The following is a 27,742-nucleotide window of genomic DNA, read 5'->3' on the forward strand; positions in this document are numbered from 1 at the left end:
AATACTAAGTGGCAGAATTTGAAACCATAGTATTTTTGAATTGATAAAATAACTTTGATATTATTCTTATACTCTCAAATAATCACATTATATATATATATATAATTTAATAATATGGATTTCCTATGATTTCTTATTTTCTATTCTTCATCATGGGAGGATTTATTTGTAGATTGTCTTTCTGTCCTCCTATACCTTAAAAATGACCTGCTTAGTTCCTCAAATCGGAAACCTGGGTATCTTTTTGACACTTTTTTCTCATAACTTCAGCCCCTCAAGAAGTCATTTGATTTTTCCCTCCTGTATAAACTTCTTTTCCCTTTGCATCAAATCCAGTGTCATCATAATAGTATAAAAACATTATCATTTTTCCCTTAATTACTACACTAGCTTTCTAATTGGTTTCTCCACTTCAATTCTTATTTCCCTCTTCATTTCCTTCACAGAATCGCTAAAATGAATATTTAAATATGATAATTCCAGCTCTGCTTAAAACCACTGAAGTAGCTTCACTTGGGAATTAAAAGCTGCCCCTCCATCAGGACAGTTGTGCACAGCATGTCTGGCCCTTCCTTCTTCTGCCAACCTGTCCCACTAAGCAGAGTCTGAGTCTGAAGTTTCTTTCTTCAACCTGGATTATCTCTTCTGACTGCAATGCACTTCCTTAGGATAAGTTCTACTCATTGTTCAGGCTTCAGGTTCGCTGTTATTTAAGTTATGTTCCTCATTGGTTTCTCACACAGCAATCCTGTCCTTTTCCTTCATAGCATGTATCATGATTATACTTGTTTATCTGTCTGTGTGTCTATTTGAATATTGTCTGTCTCCTCTGCATACCTTGTGCACCATGACTTGTGCTGATTTTTGCACTATTTCAGATATAATGCCTTGCATACTGAAGGTGTATTGTAAATATTTATGCACCGAATGTCTACTATGTCTTGGGCATTGTTCTAGGCACTAGATAGAGCGATAAAAACAAACTTCTTCTCGTGGAGCTGACATATGAATGCAAAAAGTCAAATAATAAATAAATAAGTATATTCCTTTGATCAAGGACTATATTGGTGCAGGGCACTAAATAGAAAGTTGGGTTTTATAAAAGAAAGAACACATGTCTCTCTTGCCCCAATCAGGGTCCCATACCTCAGATATCCTCATTTTGTCAGTGTTTTTTTAACCCTGCCAGGCTACTTCTGTATGTGACTTTTGCGCTGGCACTTAGAAACCCTCATCAATGGCATTCTTTGTCCTCCTTTCCATTTGTACTGGCAGCTGAGAAATTTGGCAATTCCTTGCATAGTGACTAATAGTAATACTTCTTTACAGATGTAATGCACCATATAAATGGCAGGTCCTGTACAAACACTAAATAATTAGCCTTCGTAATAACTCTAGCAAGATAGAGTGTAAAATTCTCTGTTTTGCATGGAAATAACTGAGCCATTGTGAATATAACTACTAAAATCACAGTATCATGGAGGGATATGGGTGGTGATTCTGAAATTCCTGACTTATATTTTCTGACCCCTAAGTGGATATTATCTACAAATAATACTCTATGAAAGGGTGTTTTACAAATGCTGCATTTCTCTTTAATAAATCCATGTAATTTATAAAGTGTGTAAAATTCAAATGTCTAGTAAGCTACTGACATCTTTAAGTGAGAACATATGATTTTAGCAACCTGACTAACTTTGGCAGTACATGTTTTATGATCACCCAGATTTCAAGTCTGCTGAATATTAAGTATTTAAGTGTCGATCTGTATTGATGTATGACATTTTCTGGAATGCAGTGAGGATTTTACTTAAATCTAGTATCCCAAACTTACCTCCCCTTTGTCTTGATGACTCAGTGCCAGTATTAAACACTAGCGTGTACCTTGCATTGTTGTGGCATACGTGATACCTGAAGAGAAATAATGAAACCAGGAAACGTGGACTGCAGATAGCCATGAGGGATTTTCTTAATCTTTTGTGTTAAGATCTATATGCTTTGGGAGCTAGCTAAGAAAGTATATCAAAAGGGCCTTATAACTATGTCATTGTGCTGTCCATGTTTCTGCAAAATGGGAATGTGGTTTAGGCTTGGACCTGGAAGTAATTCTAATCATTACGAAAGCAAAGATGACTTGTCCCCATTGCTGCAGCCCAGCAGAACACAGAAGCATGCAAGTGTGTTTAAGCCTGTTCCTCTATCATATGTTGTTTAAAACAAAAAATAAATTGGTATTAATTATTTCACTTTGGCAATAACTTGTCTATTTGCAGCACTCTGAATTCATTACGAGTGAAGACTTAGTGATGTTTGACATTCATCCATACTGTGTTACTTTTTCAGAATGTTTAAGTTTTGGGGAAAAAAAAAAATGCTGCTTTTGTAGGGTAGAGCCTAAGGGTTTGTGAATCTTCCAAAGCTGCAGTAGTTGAGAAAATAAGTGTTTTTACCAAGCATATTTTCTTCCAGGATCTTAACCAAAGCATAATTTAAAGTTTATGGTTGCATGCCATAAAAAACACAAGTAGAAGATGACATAATATGGAAGAGCATTCATAGATATATTTTGTCAATTTTTTTTTGTCTTTTTGCCTATTTAAGGGCCACACCCACAGCATATGGAGGTCCCCAGGCTAGGGATTGAATTGGAGCTACAGCTGCCAGCCTAAGCCACAGCCGCATCTGCCATCTACACCACAGCTCACGGCAACGCCGGATCCTTAACCCGAGTGAGGCCAGGGATCGAACCTGCGTCTTCATGGATGCTAGTCAGGTTGTCAGGTTCGCTAACCACTGAGCTATGACAGGAACTGCTCGAGTTTTTTAAAAGGTATGTAACTTTTAGGAAACAAACATGATTAAATCATAACCTTATACAGAATGGATATGTGCATACATCATTTTAAAAAATCAAATGCCTTGAAAGTTCCCTTCATGGTGCAGTGGAAACTAATCCAACTAGAATCCATGAGGATGTGGGTTCAACCCCTGATCTCATTCAGTGGGTTGGGGATCTGGCATTGCCATGAGCTGTGATGAGCTCGCAGATGTGGCTCAGATCCCCCCCTTTCTTGGCAGCTGCAGCTCTGATTCGAACTGTAGCCTGAGAACATCCATGTGCTGTGGTTGTGGCCCTAAAAAGCAAAAGGGTAAAAAATAAAAACTAAAAAATCAAATCCCTTAGCTTTAGAAAGTGATGCTATAAGATAGGTAATACTTCATGGAGAATAATTTCATAGGTTATCATTTTGGCTTTTTTTAATTGGTTAAAATATCTTTCTGTACATTCTGTCTTTTTGTCGGAATGCTTTTAAAAGCTTGGAATTATGACTTTAAGAAATGCTAAAGAGTTTTGAAAACATTTGTACCCCAGATAACACTTCACTCTTCTGGGTAATGCTGTGGGCTTAAAAAGTAGGAATGCAAATAGTCATAAGGCCGTTTTGATATACTTTCTTAGCTAGCTCCCAAAGCAATATAGATCTTAATACAAAATTATTTGAAGTAAACCTTATTGTATTAGCATTTCCTGACAAGGTGAAGATTAGTGTTGCTTCTTGACTAGCTCAACCATTTATGCAAACTGTACTGAAGGAAAAACATAGAAGTTATAGCATAGGTGCCAAGCAGAAAGTATAATATGGTCAATACAGATGTGTTAAATAAAAGAAAGATAGTTATTTTAGTTGGATATTTTTAGTGAAGTATAGTTGATTTACAGTGTTGTGCCAATTTTCTCTGTACAGCAAAGTGACCCAGTCATACATGCATATAATATACATATGTGTGTGTGTATATAGATATAGATATATAGATTCCCTTTCCTATATTAAAATACAGCTATTTTGACATTAAATGACATTTACCTGTGTTAGCATGTAAATGGGTACTTACAGAACCAGAAGTATCACGGAAGTGAGTAATAAATCCTCTAGTCAAAGTTAAAGAGTAAGTGATCAGTGATTTTGAAAGTAATTGAAATGGTACATTGTAACTGAGGCAGGCTGTCTCTGAATACTTGTAAAGATGTCTTTGGGAATAAACCTCTTCATTTACTTTCTCTTCAGTTATGCCCTCTTTTTAAGGGTTTCATTCATTTTTCCACCTTTCCCCTGTCCACAGCTTACTACGATTTATTGCAGGGTTTCATTCACAAAATAGTCTTTTTAAATAGAAAAAATATTAAAAAAAATATTCCCAGGACTGCATATTATCTTCCTCAAGATATTTTTCCCAAGATACCCATTTCTAATTAAAATGTACATACTTAATTAAAACACTTATTGTGCAGCTTTCTCAGTCATTTTGTCATTGAAATGAAAGAAGAATCATAATAAGAACACCACATATGTAACCTAAGTGATAGTTTTGAATTCTCAGCATGCCACTGAAAATCTGTGTTGGCCTCGTCCAGACATGGAAAATCTGAGAAAATCCAAGAATACAGAATACATTCAAAGACAGAAATTTGAGGAAGTTCACGTGTGGCACAGTGGGTTAAGGATCCAGCATTGCTGCAACTGTGGTACAGGTCACAGCGCTAGTGCAGATTTGATCCCTGGCCCAGGAACTTCCATATGCCATATATGCGGCCAAAAAAAAAAAAAGATGGACATTTGAGTATCAAGAGGGATATTTCTCACTCAACTCTTACTCCTTTTTTTTTTTTTCCGGTCTTTTTAGGGCCGCACCTGCAGCATGAGGAAGTTCCCAGGCTAGAGGTCTAATCGGAGCTGTTGCTGCCGGCCCACGCCACAGGTCTGAGCCGCATCTTCGACCTACACCACAGGTGACAGAAATACCAAATCCTTAACCCACTGAGCAAGGCCAGAGATCTAACCGCAACCTCATGGTTCCTAGTCGGATTCATTCCCGTTGCGCAGGAACTCCACTCAACTCTTGTTCTAGTGGAAAGAGGCTGGAGTATTAATTATAATAATAGCCATGTATGTAGAATTGTGACCATGGTGTTAAGGCCAGATAGATGGGCAAGTTGATAGAAAGTGTCCTTGATGGACTCTGCAGTGATCTAGCTCTTCCCCCAAGTCTTTACAAAATCCTGATTCATTAATAAAGTCACTTTCTCATATCCTTGTTATGAGCATTAAATGAGTGGATTCTTGCTATGATTCCTTAGATAGTAAATGTTCAATAAACTTTGGCCATTGCTAGCATTATTATACTGCTAACAGTATTGTTATTATTACTTCTATAACGTGCTTCTGTCTCCCTGAGGAGGCTTAGATTATCAATTTCTAAACAAATATTTTGGATCCCACATCTCCTAGGCCCCTACCTACACCCAGTTTCTCTGATTCATGAAGCCAGAGTATTATATAGTTAACAGATGTTCACCACACCACATGATAAGGGAACAAAATTAATTTTTGGAGCATTTGAGCCTTACCAAAATTGGGTAGTCATGAGACTGTAGTGCGTTGATGTACAATCACTGGTAAGTCAAACCTTCTGCAGTAATGGAGTGGATTTGTTGGAAATATAATAGCTTAGATAGAAAAATTGCATTTTATGGTAAAATGATGACATGGTTAAAAAAAAGTTTTTTAAAGAGCCCTGTCTTGGAAATCAGGACACTGATGGTTTCTTCTGTTCTCTTCCTAGCAAGTAACACAGATTAGTAACCAAGTTGGGACTCTTGCCTTTAAAATTTGTAGGATGCATTAGATGTCAAAGACCCCTGGTGTTCTATAATTTTGTTTCATTCAGTTCTAAAATTTCCCACAGTGCTCTTAAAAAGTGTGCTACAAATGTTAAATTAAAATCTCTGGAGTTCCTGTCGTGGCACAGTGGAAAGGAATCTGACTAGGAACCATGAGGTTATGAGTTCCATCCCTGACCTCACTCAGTGGATTAAGGATCCTGTGTTGCTGTGAGCTGTGGTGTGGGTCGAAGATGTGGCTTGGATCCTGTGTTTCTGTGGCTGTGGTGTAGGCCGGTGGCTGTAGCTCTGATTAGACCCCCAGCCTGGGACCCTCCATATGTTGTGGGTGTGGCCCTAAGAAGAAAAAAAAAAAAAATCTCTGTTACACTTGAAACTATTTCTGTTTAACTACTTTTTTACTTTGCCCTGTCTTTTCAATATTACCCAAATAGGTTGCAAAGTGACTGCTGATTTCTAGAATCCTTTTCTGAAAACATGTTTTAGTTATTCCAGGAATTATATTATAGTTGGGGAATGGCACTCAGAAAAACAAATGATTTTATGTTTTGTTATGTTGTAAAGTATAAACTTTAGCTGACTTTTTTTTTAGACAGAAACCTTCCAGGAGATTCAAAGATTCAATGACGCTTATATTTTATTTCTAATTTAACAGAATGAAAAAAAGTGAAAAGAAACATAAAACAATTACATAAATATGGAAGAAATATAGTATTAGGATGAACTGTGATATAACAACTTTTTAGAAGGTCTACATGGACACATTATATATGTTATTTTCTCTCTTTTAATAATAAATCTTCTTTTCAAAAGTTAGTTCCATATTTTAGAATTGCATACTACTCAAATCAAGAAATATTCAAAAATATACACTTTGATTAATAGAGATGATAGAGAAGAAAAGGAAAGTTTTTTTTTAAGGATCTGTATTTGATGATACTTATGGATACTGCTGGCTTTTCTGTCAAGATACTGCCAATCATTTGAATTCAATTTTTATTTTAATTACTTAAATATACAGATGAATTAAGAAAATTGGATAATTTAACTAAAAGTTCATATCACTTTATAATATGACACATACTATTTTTCCCCAAAAGGAAATGTTCAGGACAAGTATGAGAAGAAAAGTTGCTTTTGTAGAAGAAAGAAAAAAACCTTAAATTCATAAGTTTATGCAGGGTTGCCTGTAGCCATAGGCAGTGCTGGAGTTTTATGCTTTACAGCTGCAAAAATAATTATATGAGCTTATCTAAGCAACAATCTTTAATGGATTACATTTTGTTAGCTTTTCATTATATACTGTAAAAATTCAAATAACATAGTAAAAGGAAAAAACTTTGATTTATCTGACTTAGACCTTTGATATTTTTGAAAGACATTTTATTATTCATTGGTTTATTTGAGATATAATCTCAATTTGTAAATAAGATACAGTATTACCAAGTTGGTTTTAAGCTCAAAGCAGAAAAGTTGTGCAAATTATTTATTTTTATTTGAAAAGTATTTCACTTTTGCATGTTTCAAAGGTGTTAAACCTTTTCAGAGGTGTTACCTTAGATTAATAATGTGATCCAGCAAAAGCACATACTGTTTGTTAAGATCAATTCATTTGCTTTTTCTGTAAACCTTACATTTTATTTGTGGTACATTCTTAACACCAGATAGCAATGTAAATTCATAAATGGTAGAAGTCTCTATACTCTGTTCTTTTACAATGTGCTAATAATGGTAGCTGCAGTTTTCAGTTCAAGTTTATCTTTGTGTCAATGTACTTTATTAACAAATAGTATATGTATTGAATTAGACTTACAACAGTGTTGCATGATCCTGTTTTCTTTTCTTTTTCCTTTTACTGTTCTTTCCAAAGATGAGGACACAAGCCTCCTCTTTGAAGTGGTATTTTCCAAGTGTTAACATAGCCATGCTGTATGCAAGTTTTCTTAATATGTAGATTAAAAAACAATTTTGCCTGAGTGGATAGTAAGGCTTACTCAGATGTAGTCACACACTTAGTTACATAGAGGAAAGAAGTAGAGAATTGTAAAAGAAAAGTATAGGATTTTGAAAGCTTCTAAGCTTATTTGAGGTTTTGAAACCGAAATTTAAGGGTGACTTTTAAAATCATAAGTTTTCTGTATCGTAGTACTTTATCTGTTAAAGTGTTTTTAAATGCCATTGAAAAGGATAGACATCCATGCTAGTAGAAAACTGTAGTATCAGATATTCAATTCAAAAGATTTTAAAAGATAAGTAATATTTTTCATTTCAAATCTATGCACTTAATATATCGATGAACATTTTAAGTATCAAATTAGATTACTAAAATTGTTTGCCTTTTATTACACACGGGGTAGGGACTGGGCTGGGAGAAAGCGACATTTCTAGACTGTATTGAAGTACACATCTCCATGCCTGCTTTGTAAGTATGGAAACAGAGGTATTAAGAAATGTGTTTGAGGAGTTCCCATGGTGGCTCAGCAGTAACCAACCCCACTAGGGTCCATGAGGATGTGGGTTTGATCCCTGGCTTCACTCAGTGGTTCAGGATACCACGTTGCCGTGAGTTGTGGTGTAGGTCGAAGATGTGTCTCGGGTCTGGTGTTGCTGTGGCTGGGATGTAGGCCATCGGCTGTAGCTCCTATTAGACTCCTAGCCTGGGAAGCTCCATATGCTGAGGGTGTGGCCCTTTTAAAAAAGACAAAAAAAAAAAAAAGAAATGTGTTCGAGATTACCTACCATGTGAACAACAGAGCTGTGATTGAAGACTAACTGATGCCAAATCATTCTTGATTTTCTTGATGACAAGGAACTGAGGACAATTTTACTGTATGAATTATTTTTGAAATACGTGTTTGGTTTATTTTCCACATTTTATTCCAGTAGTCAAAAAGTGAATAATACTGCTTTACAGTTTGTGAGTATTACATTAGTATCCAATTGAGATTATAGTCATGAATTGTTTCCTTCTCTTAAAGACATGGTTAATAATATAAATGGGTTAATTATCTCCCTCATTCTGAGTGGTTTTGAGGATTAAGTGAAATAATCTATACCCACCCTCAAATCCACAAAATACAAAATGTACAGAACATACAAAGTGACCTTGGTAGCAATGCTGCTCAATCATTGGTGTCTTTTTTTTTTTTTGTCTTTTTGTCTTTTTAGGGCTGCACCAGCAGCATATGGAGGTTCCCAGGCTAGGGGTCTAATAGGAGCTACAGCTGCTGGCCTACACCACAGCAACGTGGGATCCGAGCCACGTCTGCGACCTATACCACAGCTCATGGCAACACCAGCTCACCAAAGCCAGATCTTTAACCCACTGAGTGAGGCCAGGGATCGAGCCCACAACCTCATGGTTCCTAGTCAGATTCGTTTCCTCTGTGCCATGATGGGAACTCCAATCATTGGTGTCTTTTAGCCCTGCCCTCCCTCAGTGATAATGGAAAAACAGTATTTTGAATTTAGTCACTTTGCAAATATAGCTAAAGTTTTTATAATGGGGTATTTAAATTGTAGTGATTGTATTCTCTTATACACTAATTTGAAATGTCTTTAGAATATCTCTCAATCAAACGCTTGTTTGGAAGTATATTTACTTTTATTATTTTTGTTTAAGCATATATAATTCCTTTCATAGTAGAAAGCATCATCCCAACATGTCATGTAAGTAAAGGAAGGGTTTGGTTATATTCATTAGCACATAGATGGGAAAATGTGAGCAGGAGTTCCTGTTGTGGCTCAGGAGTAATGAACCTGACTAGTATCTATGAGGGCGTAGGTTCGATCCCTGGCCTCGCTCAGTGGGTTGAAGGATCCTGTGTTGCTGTGAGCTGTGGTGTAGGTCGCAGACGGGGCTCGCATCTGGCATTGCTGTGGCTGTGGCATAGGCCAGTGGCTATAGCTCTGATTCAAGCCCTAACCTGGGAACCTCCATATGCTGTGGGTGCAGCCGTAAAAATACAAAAAAAAAAAAAGAAAAGAAAGAAAAGAAAAAATTCGAGCAGCGGGCATAGAAAAAATGCAAGTTAGAAATAAGCCAAGTGCTACCTGTAGGGGCACGAAGCAGCAAAATACACTTGCCCACTGGTCTATGAAGAACATCAAATTATCTCTGTTGTGAGCTTAGGGCTAGATATCATTATTAAATTGCATATGTCTGTAAGTAGATATAGATTTTCCAAGATGTATTGAGATAGCTGCTGGTAATGGTTTATTAAAATAAATGCCTCTTTTGCTGAAGTTCAGAGATAAGGACTGTATATATCACTATTGAATGTAATGATTTAATCTTGTTCCTGCAGTACTGCGGGATGACTTCAGACAAAATCCGTCCGATGTCATGGTGGCAGTGGGAGAGCCTGCAGTGATGGAATGCCAGCCTCCACGAGGCCATCCTGAGCCCACCATTTCGTGGAAGAAAGATGGCTCTCCACTGGATGATAAAGATGAAAGAATAACTGTGAGTATTTAATTTAGCAGTGGGGAACATTTATAAACGTAACTGTATATATCTTCATGAAAGAGAAAGAGAAAAAAGTAAATAGGTTCTTTTAACTACAGAAGTGCAATCTCACATTTCCCATTCTTCTTTTAAAATAAATGTATCTCAATTCTCCCTGTGTTGACATAAAAATAAATGAGGAAAATGCATGTTGTTTAGCTTGCAGTTCCTGAAAGAAAACTATAATTCCTATGTTAATGTCTTAGAGTTAACACTTTTAGGTATGGTGTAATTATTTTCATCCCTCAGGGCCTATCACATTTCCAGGTGCTACAGTAAAAAATTACAAATAAAATTCAGTAATATGTTATATTTTCAGAAGCCTTCCTAAAGCTCTTCAGAATTTTTATCTCTTTCTCCTTTTTAAGCTGCTTTTCTGTTCGGTAGGGTAATGTTTCTGAAAAATGAAATCTCATTGTGAATGATGGTTAGTGATGAATTGATCTCATTCCAAAATAAAATAATGTGACTAGATTACTGGATTTCACAATCCTGTTGTGATAGAGGTAGAGAAGTATGCTATCTGTAGTAAGTAATTATGCATTTTCTTTTTGGCAATAGCTATTTCATGAGACTTCTCATTTCTATTTCCATTTAGGTGCTAAAATCCCTAAATAACTGAACTCTCTTTGCTTCTATGATTGTACAATATTCTCCTTAACTGTTGCCTCTGTTTTGCACATACTCTGTTATCTGTTGTGAATTTATTGGCCAAGATTTAAAATTTCCCAGGAGAATGTGTGTGTAAGGAGAAGGTCACTGTTAAAGTTGCAGAAGAACAAAGTTACAACACAGACTACATAATCTTGATAAATGCTTGCACTATTCCTGAGCAACCAGTTAGCAGATTAGTATGAAAATCAAATAGTTAAAAAAAAGAAAAAAAAAAAGTTTTGGTGGACAAGGTTTTAGAGCCCTTGAAAGAAACCAGGCATTTTTCCTACACTGATCGGAATTAGAATGAGTCTCTCAAAGACTTTTTTTTTAATTGTAATAATTGAGGTGAGAAGAACCTTGTTCTCCTTTTAAGAGGTACTGAAAAGCCACATAGCAAAGTGAACTGTATGTGAAAACATTGACTTGGGAAATAGAATCAAGAGCACAGAGAGAGAGACTCTAGGACCAAATGCTTCCCTCATTAGTCATAACAGGTTCATTTTAGACATATGCACAATTAAGATATTTTTCCCTTTAAAAACATACTTCAGTGATTCGATGACCATTATCTGTAATTCCCACTTTCTTGCCCTAGTGATCCAAACTCATCGAAACCATTATTATCTATTGCCTCCATTATATATTTCCTGATTATCTATTTGTGTTTAATACAAATTAATGATTAAATTCTCAGCATGGAGATGCAGCATCAAACAGAAATTAGTGAGTGCCCCTCTGGGGTTTATATTCTGTGATTAAATGTGCAGATATAACCAAGATAGATAGTATAACATATAGTATGTTAGACTACAGTAAGTCCTATAGAAAAATATGGAGTTCCCGTCATGACTCAGTGGCTAACGAACCTGACTAGTATCCATGAGGACGTGCGTTCAATCCCTGGCCTCGCTCAGTGGGTTAAGGATCCAGCATTGCCGTAAGCTGTGGTGTAGGTCACAGACGCAGCTCCGATTTCATGTGGCTGTGGCTGTGGCGTAGGCTGGCAGCTACAGCTCTGATTAGACCCCTAGCCTGGGAACCTTCATATACCATGGGTGCGGCCCTAAAAAGACAAAAGACAAGAAAAAAAAAAGAAAGAAAAATAATGAAGAGGTAGACATATTAATTAGCATGGGGGTAGAATTTAAATTTTAAATAGAATGACCAGAAATCCTTTCATATAAAGATGTTAAAAAAATTAATGGGTGAGGGAACTATATAGATATCTGAATAAAGAATGTTGTAAGCAGGAGTTCCTATTGTGGCTCAGTGGAGACGAACCCGACCAGTATCCATGAGGATGCGGGTTTGATCCCTGGCCTTGCTCAGTGGTTAACTATCCAGCATTGTTGTGAGCTTCGGTATAGTTTGCAGATGCAGCTGAGATTTGGCATGACTGTTGTTGTGGAGTAGGCTAGCAACTGTAGCTCTGATTCAACCTCTAGCCTGGGATCTTACATATGCCATAACTGTGGCCCTGAAAAAAAAAAAAGTTCTAAGCAGACAAAACAGTAAATTCAAAAACTTGAAGGCAGGGTATACCTCTAACATTCCCCCCCCCCCAAAAAAAAAAGTCAGTGTGGATTGAGCAGAGTGAGCAAAGGGGGGATTTGTAGGAGATAGCATAGAAGGTGACAACTCACCAGACTGTGTAGGACCTAAGAGACCTTGTAAGTAGTTTGGCTTTTCCTCTGAGCAAGGTATAAAGCATCAGAGGTTTCTTAGCAGAATCCTCCATTCTCTGAAATATACAGTAAAGGGTGATAATGACAGACCAGTGGGGTGAGGGGACCAGTGGGGGCTTTTGCAGTAATCCAAGCAAAATAGAAATGGTGACATGGAGCAGTGTCTTAGGAGGGAGTTGACGAGGAGAGGTTATATTCTGGATCTGCTGTGAAGCAGTAGTCAATAGAATTTCTAACAGATTGGATGTGGCTTGTGAGAAAAAGAAATGGCTTACTTTAATCAATTGATCTGAGAAAGTGAAAAGGTGGAGATGCCATTGACAGAGATGCCATTAATTAGGGGTGGGAGGTGTCAGGAGTTCAGTGTTAAGACCCTGAAATTTTGAAATTCTTATTAGATATCCAAGTATAAATGTCAAACAGGCAGTTGGGAACATGAGTCAGAAATTCAGAGTTGAGGTTGAGTCTGAAGAAAACTTGGAGTTGTCGTAGACATAACACATAGCCATTATTATGCATCCTTCCCCACTCTGGGCAAATGAAGACTCTCTTCCCAGCTTCCTTGCTACAGAGCAGAGCTATTTGGCTGGTTCAGCTTCCTGATCTATGAGTGAAAATTCAAGACATTAAATGCTAGTGAGTGAGCCTCCAGCACTCTCTCTCTTTACTATATGGCAACCAAGGAGGACACACTTTCCAGGTAGTGCTGCAACACAGAGGATACCTCAAGAGCCGGGGTCCCCAACCCCACACCTCTTGTCTTTCCACAGTGGGCATGCAGAATGAATGAGAAGTAAAGTTTTATTGTATTAAGTCAGAGAGAATTTCTTACCATAAGACTGATGTAGCCTATTCTGATGAATATGGGAGTCATCAGCATGTACATATTATTTAAAAACAGGAGGCTGAAACCACCAAGGGAGTGATTATACATAGAAAGGAAAAGAGGTCCATTGTTTAGCTCTAGGGACAAGAGGCAGAAAGAGCAGTGGAGACTGTCAGTGAGACAAGAGGCAGAAAGAGCAGTGGAGACTGTCAGTGAGAAAGGAGGAAAACCCGAAGGGAAGCCAAGTGAAGGTACTGTCGTAAGGAGGTGCAATGACTGTGTCCATTGCAGCTGGCAGATCAAGTAATGTAAGGATTGAGGACTGACCATTGGGATTGACAACTTGGTGGTCAGTCATTAATGACCTTGACAAGAGCAGTTTCAGTGGAATAGTGGGGTTAAAATGCACTGAATTGATTCAAGAGAAATCAATTGATTCAAGATTGAAATCAGACACTTCAGAATTGTATAGACAGTTCTTTCTCCATTGGAGTTAATACAATAGTTAAAAAATAAAAGTGGTTGTAGTCTTACATTTTGAAAAGTCATAGTTAAAGGTTTTGTTTTGTGTGTGAACATGTGTATATGTGCATTTTTGTAACATTAACAGTTTAAAACTGCTATAGTAAGTAAGATTTTTTAAAAATTCTTGAAACTTCCTGTTATATCATGTATTAAATTAGAAATATATGTTATGGTTTTTGCCACCATGTTTAATTTATTGTAGGATTTTCATTTATCTTTTGCTGTCTAGTAGATGCTACCCTATAAATAAAGGACACCAATTCTCCCACACTGTAGAAGTTTAGAGTCAATATAAGAACCACCTCCTATCAAGAATCAAATGAAAAAAATTTAAAGTTGCAGTAATCTATGACTATGAAACAATGCCAAGATGTTAATGTATAAATAATTTAAAAATCATTTAAATGTTGCCAAAATGATGATCCACGATATTGTTCCGTATGCTAGGAAGTTGTAACATCTGAAACTTTTGCTATTTCTCAGACCATCTGTGTGTTTTGTGTAAATTTTGTTAAACTGATAAAACACTAGAGGTAAAAAGCACATTTTTACAAGCAGGGATGTGAATAGATTAAAAATCAGCAGTGTGGGTTCAAAATGACTGCTCTTATTTAGATCGTGATTGTTTTTGTTTGATTTTCTTCCTTTAGGGAAAACTAAAATTGAGTAATTAAAACAAAAACTTAGAAACAGAATGCCTGACATTGTTTCTAATTCTTTTTTTCTTTTTAGTAAAAGTTGAAAGTAAATTCTTAAAACTTTGTGGTTATTAGGTATTTTATGTGATTTTTCCTTCCTAAGCTTTGTTTCAAATGATTGTTTTCTTTTCCATTGTTAATGTACTTTACCAAATGTGTTGAGTACAGACGAACAGGAGATTAAAGCACATAATATCTTTATGAAAGGCAAGTGAAGATTGCACGGTTATTGCTACAGTTTGGGTTATAGGAATTTCTAGAGTTCTTTAATGTGGTGGCTTTCTTTGTTGCAATTTGAAAGTATGACTCTCCCAGCTGTGAGAACAAAGACACACCCTACCCAAAAAAAAGGAAATATGTAATTGAATTGTAGCTGCACCTGTATTTTTTGATGTTCTTAAGTCATTTCTTTTTACATTGACCTGTATGCTGAGCCAATTTTTAGATCTATGATGATTATAAACCAGGAATATATAAAAAACATTTTCTATTTTGCTACCTCAGAGGAGAATCTTTTATAACTTTCTTGGCATGTGTTTCTTAGAATAATGTGAAGGAGGACTTAGATGATGTTTGTCCATACTATTCTTTCTTTCTTTCCTTTTTTTTCTATATCTGAGTATTTATATTTAGAATGAGGAATAGAATTAGTTTAACTGGCAGGCTGGATTAAATAGATTTACTTCATATGTCTGAGCCTTAGTCATAACCATTATTATTAATAAATGAAGTTTTCTCATAGAGATGAATCAGAAGACCAAAGACATTTTTTGATGTAGGACACCGTTTAGGTGTACTTTATTAAAAAGTGATATATTGATTTAATTTCATTACATTTTGGAACTATTGTACTTAAATGCAATTTTATTTTGTAACAATAAAAAACAGAATAAGATTGGGAAATCAATTAATATCAAATTTTGACAAAAAATTTATGTTCAATAAAAAAACTAAAATTGCCCTTGAGTTAAAGAAGATAAACATAGTTGAAAACATAACACAAATAATTTCCTAGATCACAAAAGACTTAATTATGTATAAAGATTGTCAGTTGCAGGATTATGTTGAGTAAAAGCTAAGTAGACCAAAAACAAAACAACAACAACCACAACAAAAAACCCAAGAAAAGTTTTAGCATGATTTTGGGTTTCTGAATGGAGTGCATCATTTTGGGTAGAAAAAAAGAGAAGTTTACTAGTGTCAAAACATTGTGAAAATATATTACACTTATTTGAAAATTTGCTATTTATTTTCTATTTGATGACCTGGGTAATTTTAATATTATTACCTTAGTGAAAATTTAAGTATGTTATAAATCAGCCTAGTTTTGGATGGTTGCACAATTGCACAATTGTACAAGATCTGAGGCATCAGTTTCTCCTATCATTTTTTTTTTTTTTTGGTTGTCTCTGAAATGAACATCCTCCTGGTGGTAGCTATAGGAATTGCAGGCATAAAGACAAGAAATAGCCCATCTCATTGAAGATATAAATACATCTTACTTAATTCATTTATGGGCCTAAAAACAAAAGTATTCATACTTTAAAATGTTAAGGTATCCAGTAGTACATAGGTCTAACTAATGAGTCAAGGTCAACTATTATGGTTTATTTCAAGATATGATACATTGGAATAGCAAATTGATATTATTTTAACAAAACAAAATGATAGTTGTCTATATTTGTATACCAGAGATGATAGTTTATGACTAGGAATTAAAGCATTTTATTTGAGTTAGAAAATCAATATTTATCGGGACAATAGTAAATTCTAAATACATGGAACATAGTAGATAAGCAATAAATATTTATGGAGTGTTATAGCTCATCTTCTTAAGTATATCATGAAAACAAATTGAAAAAGTAACTGCTCTGTTTTTTAATCAACCCTGAAATTTTTCCAAAAAATGTGTCGAGTTTTGGAAATTGTTACTGTAGGGATACCAACAATTTACTCATCTGCCATAGTAATAACGATATCTCTTGTGTATTGAGCATGTGCATGTACTGGAAAGTTTAGATCATCTCATTTAATCCCCTTTAAAGCTCAATTAATAAGCCGTTTTCTTTCCGTGATGGCACACTTATACCCATCAATTCAGTCTTCTGGAGAAGAGGATGATGATGATGGTGTGGAGGAGGAAGAGGATGTCGATATTAAACACTTAATGGAGTACTTATTATGTGTCAGGCCCTACTCTAAGAACTTTACATGTGTTGACCCACTTTATCCTGACATCAGCCCTGTCATAAAAATACTAAAATTTTACTAGGGCAGTGGTTAACTCCAAATTGGCTGTGAAAACACCTGTCTTTTGTTTACTGATAATATTTCTTATAATTCCTGTAAAATTTGATGTGTGTGTGTGTATACATACATATACGTATATATATACACACACACATATACATATATGTGTGGACTCTGATTTGTTATCAATACAAATTTCAACTCAGTAACTCTTTGTTTCCACTAAATATTATTTTTAAGCTTGTAAGGGCCTGAAGAAATTAGTTTACACAGTGGGGGCTGTATTGAAAGTTAGTTTGGTACATTTGGGAACTAGTTCGTATTATATCAGTACTAAAAACTGTAAATAATAAAGATCTATAAAATGTGAAGTTTAGTAGTTTCACAAAAGATGGCACAGAAATGGTCACATTCGGCCAAGGGTTATAGTTTGACCAAAGACTATAGTTCAGATAAACTAAAATTATTTATTCTGGACACAAGAGGTCTTACCTCAGGTGATATTAGGAGCTTTTCTAAAGAGAATGATAAACGACTGTTCACCACCCAGCATTTGGGAAAGATTTATACTAAAAGGGAATGAATCAGAGAATGATTCAACTGACTGTACTTTATAGTTAATTGTATAAATTGTGGATCATCTAGGTTCTAATACTGTCAGCTGTACACATGTTAAAAATTAAGTGATTGCGAGGATTATATAAATGAATGCAAAATTGTCCAAAAAGATTGATGTTGTATCTTTGCCATTTTGTATAAATGCAATAAAATATTGTAAAAACTAGCATAATAACAATACAGAGTAAATGGTAAGATCTGCCAGGGCTCAATTTTGATATTCTAGGGTAAATTTTCTCAAAATAATCTTTGTCATTGATCCTGAATTATTTCATTTTAGTACTTAAAAGAGGAGTTTAAAAGACATTTATCTTCTAATGAAATTCTTAACTTTTAAGCTAAAAATTAGAGATGAATACATACTTTTTCCATCCTTTTTGTATGTGGATTTTTGACAAATATTTTTGAGTGACTTATTCTTTGAGATAAGCTGTGCCTTGAATTTTTTATTCTTTTCCCTCATGTCCTCAAAGTGGCATGCTATAAATATTCCATATGCCTTAAAGGTATTTTGTTGCTTAATTGAAAAAACAATTTGGATTATGAGAGAATACTTTTATTGTAAGTTATTTATTACCATCAGACTGTAGTCTAGCCAGATACTCTTTTATTACCAGTTTCATTTACTTATCGCATAACTGTATGTGGATTTTATTCATTCACCTTTGAAAAATGTGGACAGAATTCCACAGCATTCTATGTGTTTTAATATGATGAACATGGCTATTTAGTTGCCCTTTCTTAAGATTTTACTTAGACAAAATGACCAGCCATCCTGGTGTGCAGGAAAACCTGGTTTCACCATTACCCTGGTGTTAGCACTGCCAATCCCTAGTCCCAGGAAAATAACCCTCAGTTCTGGGAAAACTGGGACAGTTGGTTACCCTAAGCCTAGACAGTTTAAAGGAACTGATTTATAAATGAATGAGAAATCATATACGTACGAGGTAAGTAAAATGTAGTTCAAATATGAGTTGTATCTATACCATTTCTCTCGCATGCAAGTTAAAGATTTGAAAATCAGTAGTGAAATTAGAAAGATTCAGTTACAATTAAAAAATTATTTAACACTTCCCATTCCCATTCTAAAAGGTACAATTGTTAGAATGCAGTGTGTCATCAGTTCTTTTTCCAGTCCTTTTCTGTTTCCTCTGTGTCTTTGTAGGTTTCTTTGATTTCCCTTGTTGGTGTGATATTTTGGTAAAAAGCAGCTGACTCACATCCCATCCAAATCCCCAGTGTCCTCCAGATCCTTCATAAATTTGGCATTCAGCCCTCTCCTTGCCAATTGCTTCCTTTCCCCCCAATTCCCACATGTCTCCTTCCTAAGCCATCTGCTCCTCCTCCCTTCCTTCGATTAGTGCTTTCCTCTGGTCTCCCAACTTCTTTCATTGTTCAATGTCTGTTGCTTCCTTTTCCCCTCTGTTCCCCTACAGGAAATCAACATGCTTAATGCAGCTGATGTCATTGAGCCCCTTTTCCCTGAGAAGTTAAATTTGTGTTCCTGCAAAATAAATATGTAGTTCTGTTGTGTGAAGGTCAAAGGAAACTGAAGTAGTGAATCAAAATGTTGTTTTTTTCTGTCCATCTTACCTAAAGAGTAATGCATATTATATCTCTTACCATTTTTTAAAGAATAAAAATGTTATTCTTGATTTAAGTATAAATTAATATACATTATAATATGAATCATCAGATTGAGAAGAGTTAAGAAGTAAATTTATGTTTTATCCCACTTAATTTTTGTTTCATCATTGAAATACAGTGGATTAGTAAAATTAAACATAGTCTTATACATTATAAGACCACCTTATAACTTTAGGTTTTTTAACACTTATTAAATGCATGATTGTATGGACGTTTGATCTCTATAAATTTTGTTGTTTCCATCTATAAAATGAATTGTCTAATAATACCTATATTGGTTTACAATGTCCTTTTGGGAGTCCAGTGAGAAAATGCATGTTAAATGTAGTTTTAAATGATGACACACTGCGTACGTGTTAGTAATCGGCATTCTGGTTATTATTGTTCTTAGTATACCTGCCTGAACTCTGGATGTATTTAGCAATCAAAAACTTGATGGAATAAGAAAATCAGGAACTATCTATGCCATAGCAATTTCAACTTGTCCAAATAAGCAAGAATACCATATATGTAAATGAAAATAGATCCAGCATTTATATCTCATCTAAATTTCTGTTTAGGTCTGATTCACAACTGTGAGAAAATCATTTTCTACAGAATCACCATGGGTATTTAGTGTAGGTGACTATTATGAGTAAGTAAGATTTAAGACTGCTACCGATATTAGGCAATTAATTTGAATCCTATGTACACCCTTATTGTGAAATGCAATATTAAACTGGAGATTCCGAAAGAGCATTAAGCCTTAATGCCCTAAGGTATCTGCTCTGCATAATAAATTGACTTTCCTTCCATGCATCTAGAACAGTTCTAGTTTTGTACAGTTCTTAAGGGGATTGAGAAATGCTGTGATTCAGATGAGGTGTGCTGGTTGAGAAAGGCTGGTTTATCTTCCTAAGGAACATCCTGAACCTTTCCAAAAACTTATAAATCTATTTAAATAATTAAACATGCACTCATCATGTTTGGACACTGAAAATAGAAAAAAGAAAGCCAAGCTTCTCAGACCTATCTGTGAAGACCAAGTATTCTTTTGAAAAGATTGTAATAAAGTAAGGCTTTCTTGGTTCTAGCAAAAAAATTAGTGTAGGTGAGTATATAGTTATAATTCCAGTGAGTATTTGATTGTTGCTCTAGATTTTCATGATTTGTGTGCTAGCTGTACATTTCAGAGCTTAGATACCAAGTATTTGCAGTAACGCATCATGAGGGTTTTTGCATATCCAATTCCCTCTGCCTGGAAAGTTTTGACACCAACACCCTCTTTGTCTAACTCACTCATTTTCAAGTTCCAACTTAAAGGCAGCTTCTTCAGAGGAGTCTTCTGTAAAACCCTACTCTGCACGTCCACCTTAGATCTATCTTCCTGTTACCTGTTCCTTTTCCTTCTGCTAAGTGTTTCTCTTTTAATCTGCTTCAAATCATTATTTATATATTACTATCTAATATACATAAGACACTTAAGGGCCAGCTGTATGCTCTGTGTCTGTCTTATGCTTAGAGCTCAATACATATTGCTTGAGAAGTGTTAAATGAATGAAATGTAAATCAAAACAATGTCTTCTAGCATCCCCAGAGCTGAAAAGATACTAATTTGCACATACTTGATTTTATTTCCATAGGCACTTATATATTTGTTTTCTTTACCCCCCATAGATTAGAAAGAAGATGTTGTCCACACTGTTTCTTTTTTCTTTTTTTACAATTATTATGATTATTTTTAATAGCTATTTCCCCAATACAGTTTTTTTCTACTGTACAGCTTGGTGACCCAGTTATACATACATGTACACATTCTATTTTCGCACAATATCATTGACTTAACAGTAAGAGAAGGAGGAGCTATTACACAGGTTAATTATGTGAATAAATAGATTTCTGTAAGTGTGACTTACAGATACTCACAGAATGTTAGGGAGGTGACTTGAGAGATTGGAAATGGGCAAGCTCCTTTTTTTTTTTTTTATTTTCCCACTGTACAGCAAGGGGGTCAGGTTATCCTTACATGTATACATTACAATTACATTTTTCCCTCAGCCTTTCTTCTGTTGCAACATGAGTATCTAGACAAAGTTCTCAATGCTATTCAGCAGGATCTCCTTGTAAATCTATTCTAAGTTGTGTCTGATAAGCCCTAAGCTCCCAATCACTCCCACTCCCTCCCCCTCCCATCAGGCAGCCACAAGTCTCTTCTCCAAATCCATGATTTTCTTTTCTGAGGAGATGTTCATTTGTGCTGGATATTAGATTCCAGTTATGAGTGATATCATATGGTATTTGTCTTTGTCTTTCTGGCTCATTTCACTCAGTATGAGATTCTCTAGTTCCATCCATGTTGCTGCAAATGGCATTATGTCATTCTTTTTTATGGCTGAGTAGTATTCCATTGTGTATATATACCACCTCTTCCGAATCCAATCCTCTGTCGATGGACATTTGGGTTGTTTCCATGTCTTGGCTATTGTGAATAGTGCTGCAATGAACATGCGGGTGCACGTGTCTCTTTTAAGTGGAGTTTTGTCCGGATAGATGCCCAAGAGTGGGATTGCGGGGTCATATGGAAGTTCTATGGATAGATTTCTAAGGTATCTCCAAACTGTTCTCCATAGTGGCTGTACCAGTTTACATTCCCACCAACAGTGTAGGAGGGTTCCCTTTTCTCCACAGCCCCTCCAGCACTTGTTATTTGTGGATTTATGAATGATGGCCATTCTGACTGGTGTGAGGTGATATCTCATGGTAGTTTTGATTTGCATTTCTCTTATAACCAGCGATGTTGAGCATTTTTTCATGTGTTTGTTGGCCATCTGTATATCTTCTTTGGAGAAATGTCTATTCAGGTCTTTTGCCCATTTTTCCATTGGTTGATTGGCTTTTTTGCTGTTGGGTTGTATAAGTTGTTTATATATTCTAGAGATTAAGCCCTTGTCGGTTGCATCATTTGAAGGTATTTTCTCCCATTCTGTAAGTTGTCTTTTTGTTTTCTTTTGGGTTTCCTTTGCTGTGCAAAAGCTTTTCAGTTTGATGAGGTCCCATGGGTTTATTTTTGCTCTAATTTCCATTGCTTTGGGAGACTGACCTGAGAAAATATTCATGATGTTGATGTCAGAGAGTGTTTTGCCTGTGTTTTCTTCTAGGAGTTGGATGGTGTCCTGTCGTATATTTAAGTCTTTCAGCCATTTGGAGTTTATTTTTGTGCATGGTGTGAGGGTGTGTTCTAGCTTCATTGCTTTGCCTGCAGCTGTCCAGGTTTCCCAGCAATGCTTGCTGAATAGACTTTCTTTTTCCCATTTTATGTTCTTGCCTCCCTTGTCGAAGATTAATTGACCATAGGTGTCAGGGTTTATTTCCGGATTCTCTGTTCTGTTCCATTGTTCTGTCTGTCTGTTTTGATACCAGTCCCACACTGTTTTGATGACTGTGGCTTTGTAGTATTTCTTGAAGTCTGGGAGAGTGATGCCTCCTGCTTGGTTTTTGTTTCTCAGGATTGCTTTGGCGATTCTGGGTCTTTTGTGGTTCCATATAAATGTTTGGATTGTTTGTTCCAGTTCTGTGAAAAATGTCATGGGTCATTTGATAGGGATTGCATTGAATCTGTAGATTGCTTTGGGTAGTATGGCCATTTTTACAATATTGATTTTCCAAATCCAGGAACATGGAATATCTTTCCATTTCTTTCCATCTTCTTTGATTTCTTTCATTAAAGTTTTATAGTTCTCGGCATATAGGTCCTTTCCCTCCTTGGTCAGGTGTATTCCGAGGTATTTGATTTTGTGAGGTGCAATTTTAAAAGGTATTATATTTTTGTATTCCTTTTCTAATATTTCATTGCTGGTATACAGAAATGCAACTGACTTCTGAATGTTCATCTTATATCCTGCTACTTTGCTGAATTTATGAATCAGTTCAGGTGGTTTTGGGGTTGAGTCCTTAGGGTTTTCTATGTATAGTATCATGTCATCTGCATACAGTGACAGTTTGATCTCTTCTCTTCCTATATGGATGCCTTTTATTTCTTTGGTTTGTCTAATTGCTGTGGCTAGGACTTCCAAAACGATGTTGAAGAGCAGTGGTGAGAGTGGGCATCCCTGTCTTGTTCCAGATTTGAGTGAGAAGGCTTTCAGTTTTTCCCCATTGAGGATTATATTTGCTGTGGGTTTCTCATAAATGGCTTTGATTATATTCAGGAATGTTCCCTCTATACCCACTTTGGCGAGGGTCTTGATCATGAATGGATGTTGGACTTTGTCAGATGCTTTTTCTGCGTCTATTGAGATGATCATATGATTTTTGACTTTTTTTTTTGTTAATGTGGTGTATGATGCTGATTGATTTGTGTATGTTGAACCATCCTTGTGAACCTGGGATGAACTCCACCTGGTCATGGTGTATAATTTTTTTGGTATGTTGTTGGATTTGGTTGGCTAAGATTTTGTTGAGAATTTTTGCATCTATATTCATCAGTGATATTGGGTGATAGTTTTCTTTTTTGGTGGTATCTCTGTCTGGTTTTGGAATGAGGGTGATGGTGGCATCATAGAATGTCTTTGGGAGTATTCCTTCTTCTTCAACCTTTTGAAGAGTTTAAGGAGGATGGGCACCAATTCCTCTTGATATGTTTGATAAAATTCACCTGTGAAGCCATCTGGTCCTGGACTTTTATTTGTAGGGAGTGATTTTATGACCTCTTCAATTTCATTTCTAGTGATTGGTCTGTTCAGTTGGTCTGTTTCTACTTGATTCAGTTTGGGCAGGCTGTAAGATTCTAGAAAATTGTCCATTTCTTCCAGATTGTCAACCTTGTTGCCGTATAGTTGTTCATAGTATTCTCTTATGGTGTTTTGTATTTCTGCTGTATCCGTTGTGATTTCTCCTTTTTCATGTATAATTTTGGTTATTTGGGTTCTTTCTCTCCTCTTTTTAGTAAGTCTGGCCAGGGGTTTGTCAATTTTGTTGACCTTTTCAAAGAACCAGCTCTTGGTTTTATTAATTTTCTCTATTGTTTTTTGAGTCTCTATTTTATGGATTTCTTCTTTGATCTTTATAATTTCCTTCCTTCTGCTGACTTTCGGACTTTTTTGTTCTTCTCTTTCTACTTCATTTAGGTGGAGGGTTAAGTTGTCCATTTGGGATCTTTCTTCTTTTTTGAGAAAGGCCTGTATTGCTATAAATGTCCCTCTGAGCACTGCTTTCGCAGCATCCCATAGATTTTGAGCGGTTGTGTCTTCATTATCATTTGTTTCCAGGTAGTTTTTAATTTCCTTCTTGATTTCCTCCTTGACCCATTGGTTTTTTAGTAGCATGTTGTTTAGTCTCCATGCAGTAGGTTTTTTCTCTTTCCTTTTCCCATGGTTGATTTCTAATTTCATGGCATTGTGGTCAGAGAAGATACTTGAGATAATTTCTATGCTCCTAAATTTATTGAGATTCGCTTTGTGTCCCAAGATGTGGTCGATTCTTGAGACTGTTCCATGAGCATTTGAGAAGAATGTGTATTCTGCTTTTTTTGGATGTAGTGTCCTGAAGATATCAATTGAGTCTAACTTTTCTATGGTTTCCTTTAGGATCTCTGTTGCTTTATTGGTTTTCTGTCTAGAGGACCTGTCCATTGATGTGAGGGGGGTATTAAGGTCTCCTGCTATGATTGTCTTCTCATCAATATCTCCCTTTATGTCTGTTAATATTTGTTGTATGTATCTGGGTACTCCTGTATTTGGGGCATATATGTTGACGATAGTAACATCCTCTCCTTGGATGGATGCCTTAATCATTAAGTAGTGTCCTTCTTTGTCTTTCTTTATGTCTCTTGTTTTAAAGTCTGTTTTGTCTGATATGAGCATTGCGACTCCTGCTTTTCTGTCATGTCTATTGGCGTGAAGTATTTTTCCCCACCCTTTCACTTTCAATCTATATGTATCTTTTGTCCTAAGGTGAGTTTCTTGTAGGCAGCATATTGAAGGTTTTTGCCTTTGTATCCACTCAGCCACTCTGTGTCTTTTGATTGGGGCGTTCAGTCCATTGACATTTAAGGTGATAATTGATAGATGATTATTTATTGCCATTTGAACCTCGTGTTCCAGTTGATTCTATGGTTCTCCATTCTTCCTTTCTTTTCTTTTCTTTTTTTTTGTTTTGGTTGGATGGTCTCCTGTTATTATCTGCTTGAGTGTATTTTTTTTTTTCATTTTTTGCAAATGCAATATTTGGTTTTGGCTTGTGGTTGCCCTGTTTTTTAAGTATGCTAACCCCTTTGCATAATTGTGTGTTTTAGCCTGATGGTCCTGTAAGTTCAAACACTTCATTACTATATTAAAATTAAGAAGAGAAACATACAAACAAAAAGGGTTATTTACTTCCTAACATCCCTTGCCCACATTTTATGGTTTTGATGACTTTTTTATTTTTTTCTTTTTAAATTTATTTTGTTTGAGGCCTCCTTTTTTTTTTAGTGGAAGTACCTGGGCCAGGGATTGAATCCAAGCCAGCTGCGGCAATGCCAGATCCTTTAAACTACTGTGTCAGGTGGAGATTGAACCCATGCTTCCACAGCGAACCGAACCACTTGCAGTCAGATTCTTAACCCACTGTGCCATAGCAGGAACTCCTAAGTCCCTTCATTTTTAAGAAAAAAAAGGGAAGCCAGGGGAGTTCATTTGTCCTGAGTCACTTAATGGATCTGTATTATGAGTCACGATTAAGAGCCAAACCTCTCAATGTCAGTTCTGGTTTTTCCCATGACAACCTAGACCTGATCAACCCTTCTCAAACAACACTTAAATTTAAGGTGTTTCGTAACAAAAAACCCACAGGTAAAGTGTTTTACTGGATTCATGTCATTTAATTTTGCTGCTTGTTTTTGTTTGTTTCATAGTATTTTTTAAATTTTATTGAAGTATAGTTGATTTACAAGGTTGTGATAATTTACAACAAACTGCCTGTACAACAAAGTGACTCAGTCATACATATACATTCGTCCATTCTCTTTCAGATTCTTTTCCCACATAAATTATCACAGATTACTGGGTAGGGTTCTCTGTGCTAAACTTTGCTGCTTGTTTTCTGGCCTGAATTCAATATTATATCTTATCTTAGGGCCAGTTATAGAATGTATTATTTTCAGTATTTTCCCTTATTATTTTCAGTTGTTTTTCCACTGGGTACAAATGTGGCATTGCGTCAATTTGATTAATAATTCTGTACACATGTTTGCTTTATCAAGGATGCTTTTTAAAACATATCTAAAATCATCTTAAGTAATTGACTATCTGAGGTTATCTCAGGATCTTACCCAAAAAATAAAAATAAATTACAACAATTTAATAGTAACTTAAGCTTAACTTACAGCCACCTTGGGAAAGTCTGAAGCTCCTTTCTGAAACTGCGTTAATAACTAGACCTTGGTCAGGTCTCTTAGTTGTTGAAAATATATCTTCTTTGACTATTAATTAGCCTCATAATGAGGAGCAGTAAGAGCGTTTTGAGGACTTATAATACAGCCTCACTGTTGGGTGTTGTTTTAAGTACTCCTGTCTTGATTCCCAGCTAATGTTCATTCTGCATTGCTGTAAATAACATGGAGAGGTGAGAGACCAGAGATGTTTAACCTCAGAATGGAAAATAACTCTTTTGAGTTATTTTGTGGGACAACACTGATAAAACTGGTTTGATCAGTATTTTTAAGTGGATGTCAAATATAGGAGTCTCCAACTATATGACATATACTTTTAGGGGAGTCTAATTCATAGTCTGCATGCCCGTTTTTGTCTGGGTCCCTTGAGACACCTAGTTGTAATTCCTAATAAAATCCTTATAAGTCCATGTAAAATGACTCAAGTACCACAGAGAGGGTACAATTATGTTTAGATGCAGAGATAAAGTAGGAGAGGCTAAAGAGAGCCAGATTAAACATTTTCTAGTTTAACATATAATCTTTGGTGACTTCAGGAAACACTATAACATTTTTAAGTTTCCTCTAAGAAGTATAGTGAACTTCCATATGAGTGAAAGTCCTAACATATGTGAAAAATCAGAATACTCTTGAATGGTTTTGGAATTGTACAATGGTGATTTTTTTTCATCCTGCTTTGTGTTGCATGTTGATCACCAGTGCTCTTTTAAATCACTTGAGATGATTCTGACCTTCTGATTTTTTTTCCCAAATAGGTTTATCTTCAAAACAGTTTAGAATATTTTTCCAAAAATCTAGTCTCACACAAATGTTAGTTTTAGGAGTGCCTAGCAGACTGGCCTAAGCTGCCTTCTCTGTGGAATTCTGCCAACTCCTGAAATTCCCTGGGCCAGCACCTGATGTGGATATATGCTACTGCATCCATGATCCCTCAGAGCAGATCTTCCAGAAAGCAGACAGCATCTCAGAAGCTTGAGTCATCAGCTAAAAACCAGTTATACTCCATAATTCAAAGTAATAATCAATATGGTATACTACCAAAAGTAGTATAACTACAAAAAGAACACACATGGTTAGAGACAGAGCTCACAATAGGAATTTCCAATTAGCTTGATGCCCTCATTTAGATAGCTGACTCAGAAATGTTGTTGGCCCCTTTGTTTTTTCCTTATAATGCATGCTTATTCAAGCAGCTGGGTTTCTTCACTTTCTAAGCACTTGATATATTTGATCAGGCCATT

At 35.8% G+C, this 27,742-nt stretch overlaps 1 protein-coding gene across 4 annotated transcripts in view; it reads left to right on the forward strand.

Annotated features, from left to right (window-relative positions):
• Nucleotides 1–27,742, forward strand: part of ROBO1 (roundabout guidance receptor 1) — a 398,650-nt gene that overhangs the window by 247,319 nt on the left and 123,589 nt on the right. For all 4 annotated transcript variants that reach the window (XM_047794457.1, XM_047794476.1, XM_047794465.1 and 1 more), the window contains exon 3: nucleotides 9,988–10,145. In XM_047794457.1, the coding sequence (XP_047650413.1) occupies nucleotides 9,988–10,145 (158 nt within the window). The remainder of the gene's footprint in view (nucleotides 1–9,987; nucleotides 10,146–27,742) is intronic.

This window comes from Phacochoerus africanus, chromosome 1 (assembly GCF_016906955.1).
Source record: "Phacochoerus africanus isolate WHEZ1 chromosome 1, ROS_Pafr_v1, whole genome shotgun sequence".
Taxonomy (NCBI): domain Eukaryota; kingdom Metazoa; phylum Chordata; class Mammalia; order Artiodactyla; family Suidae; genus Phacochoerus; species Phacochoerus africanus.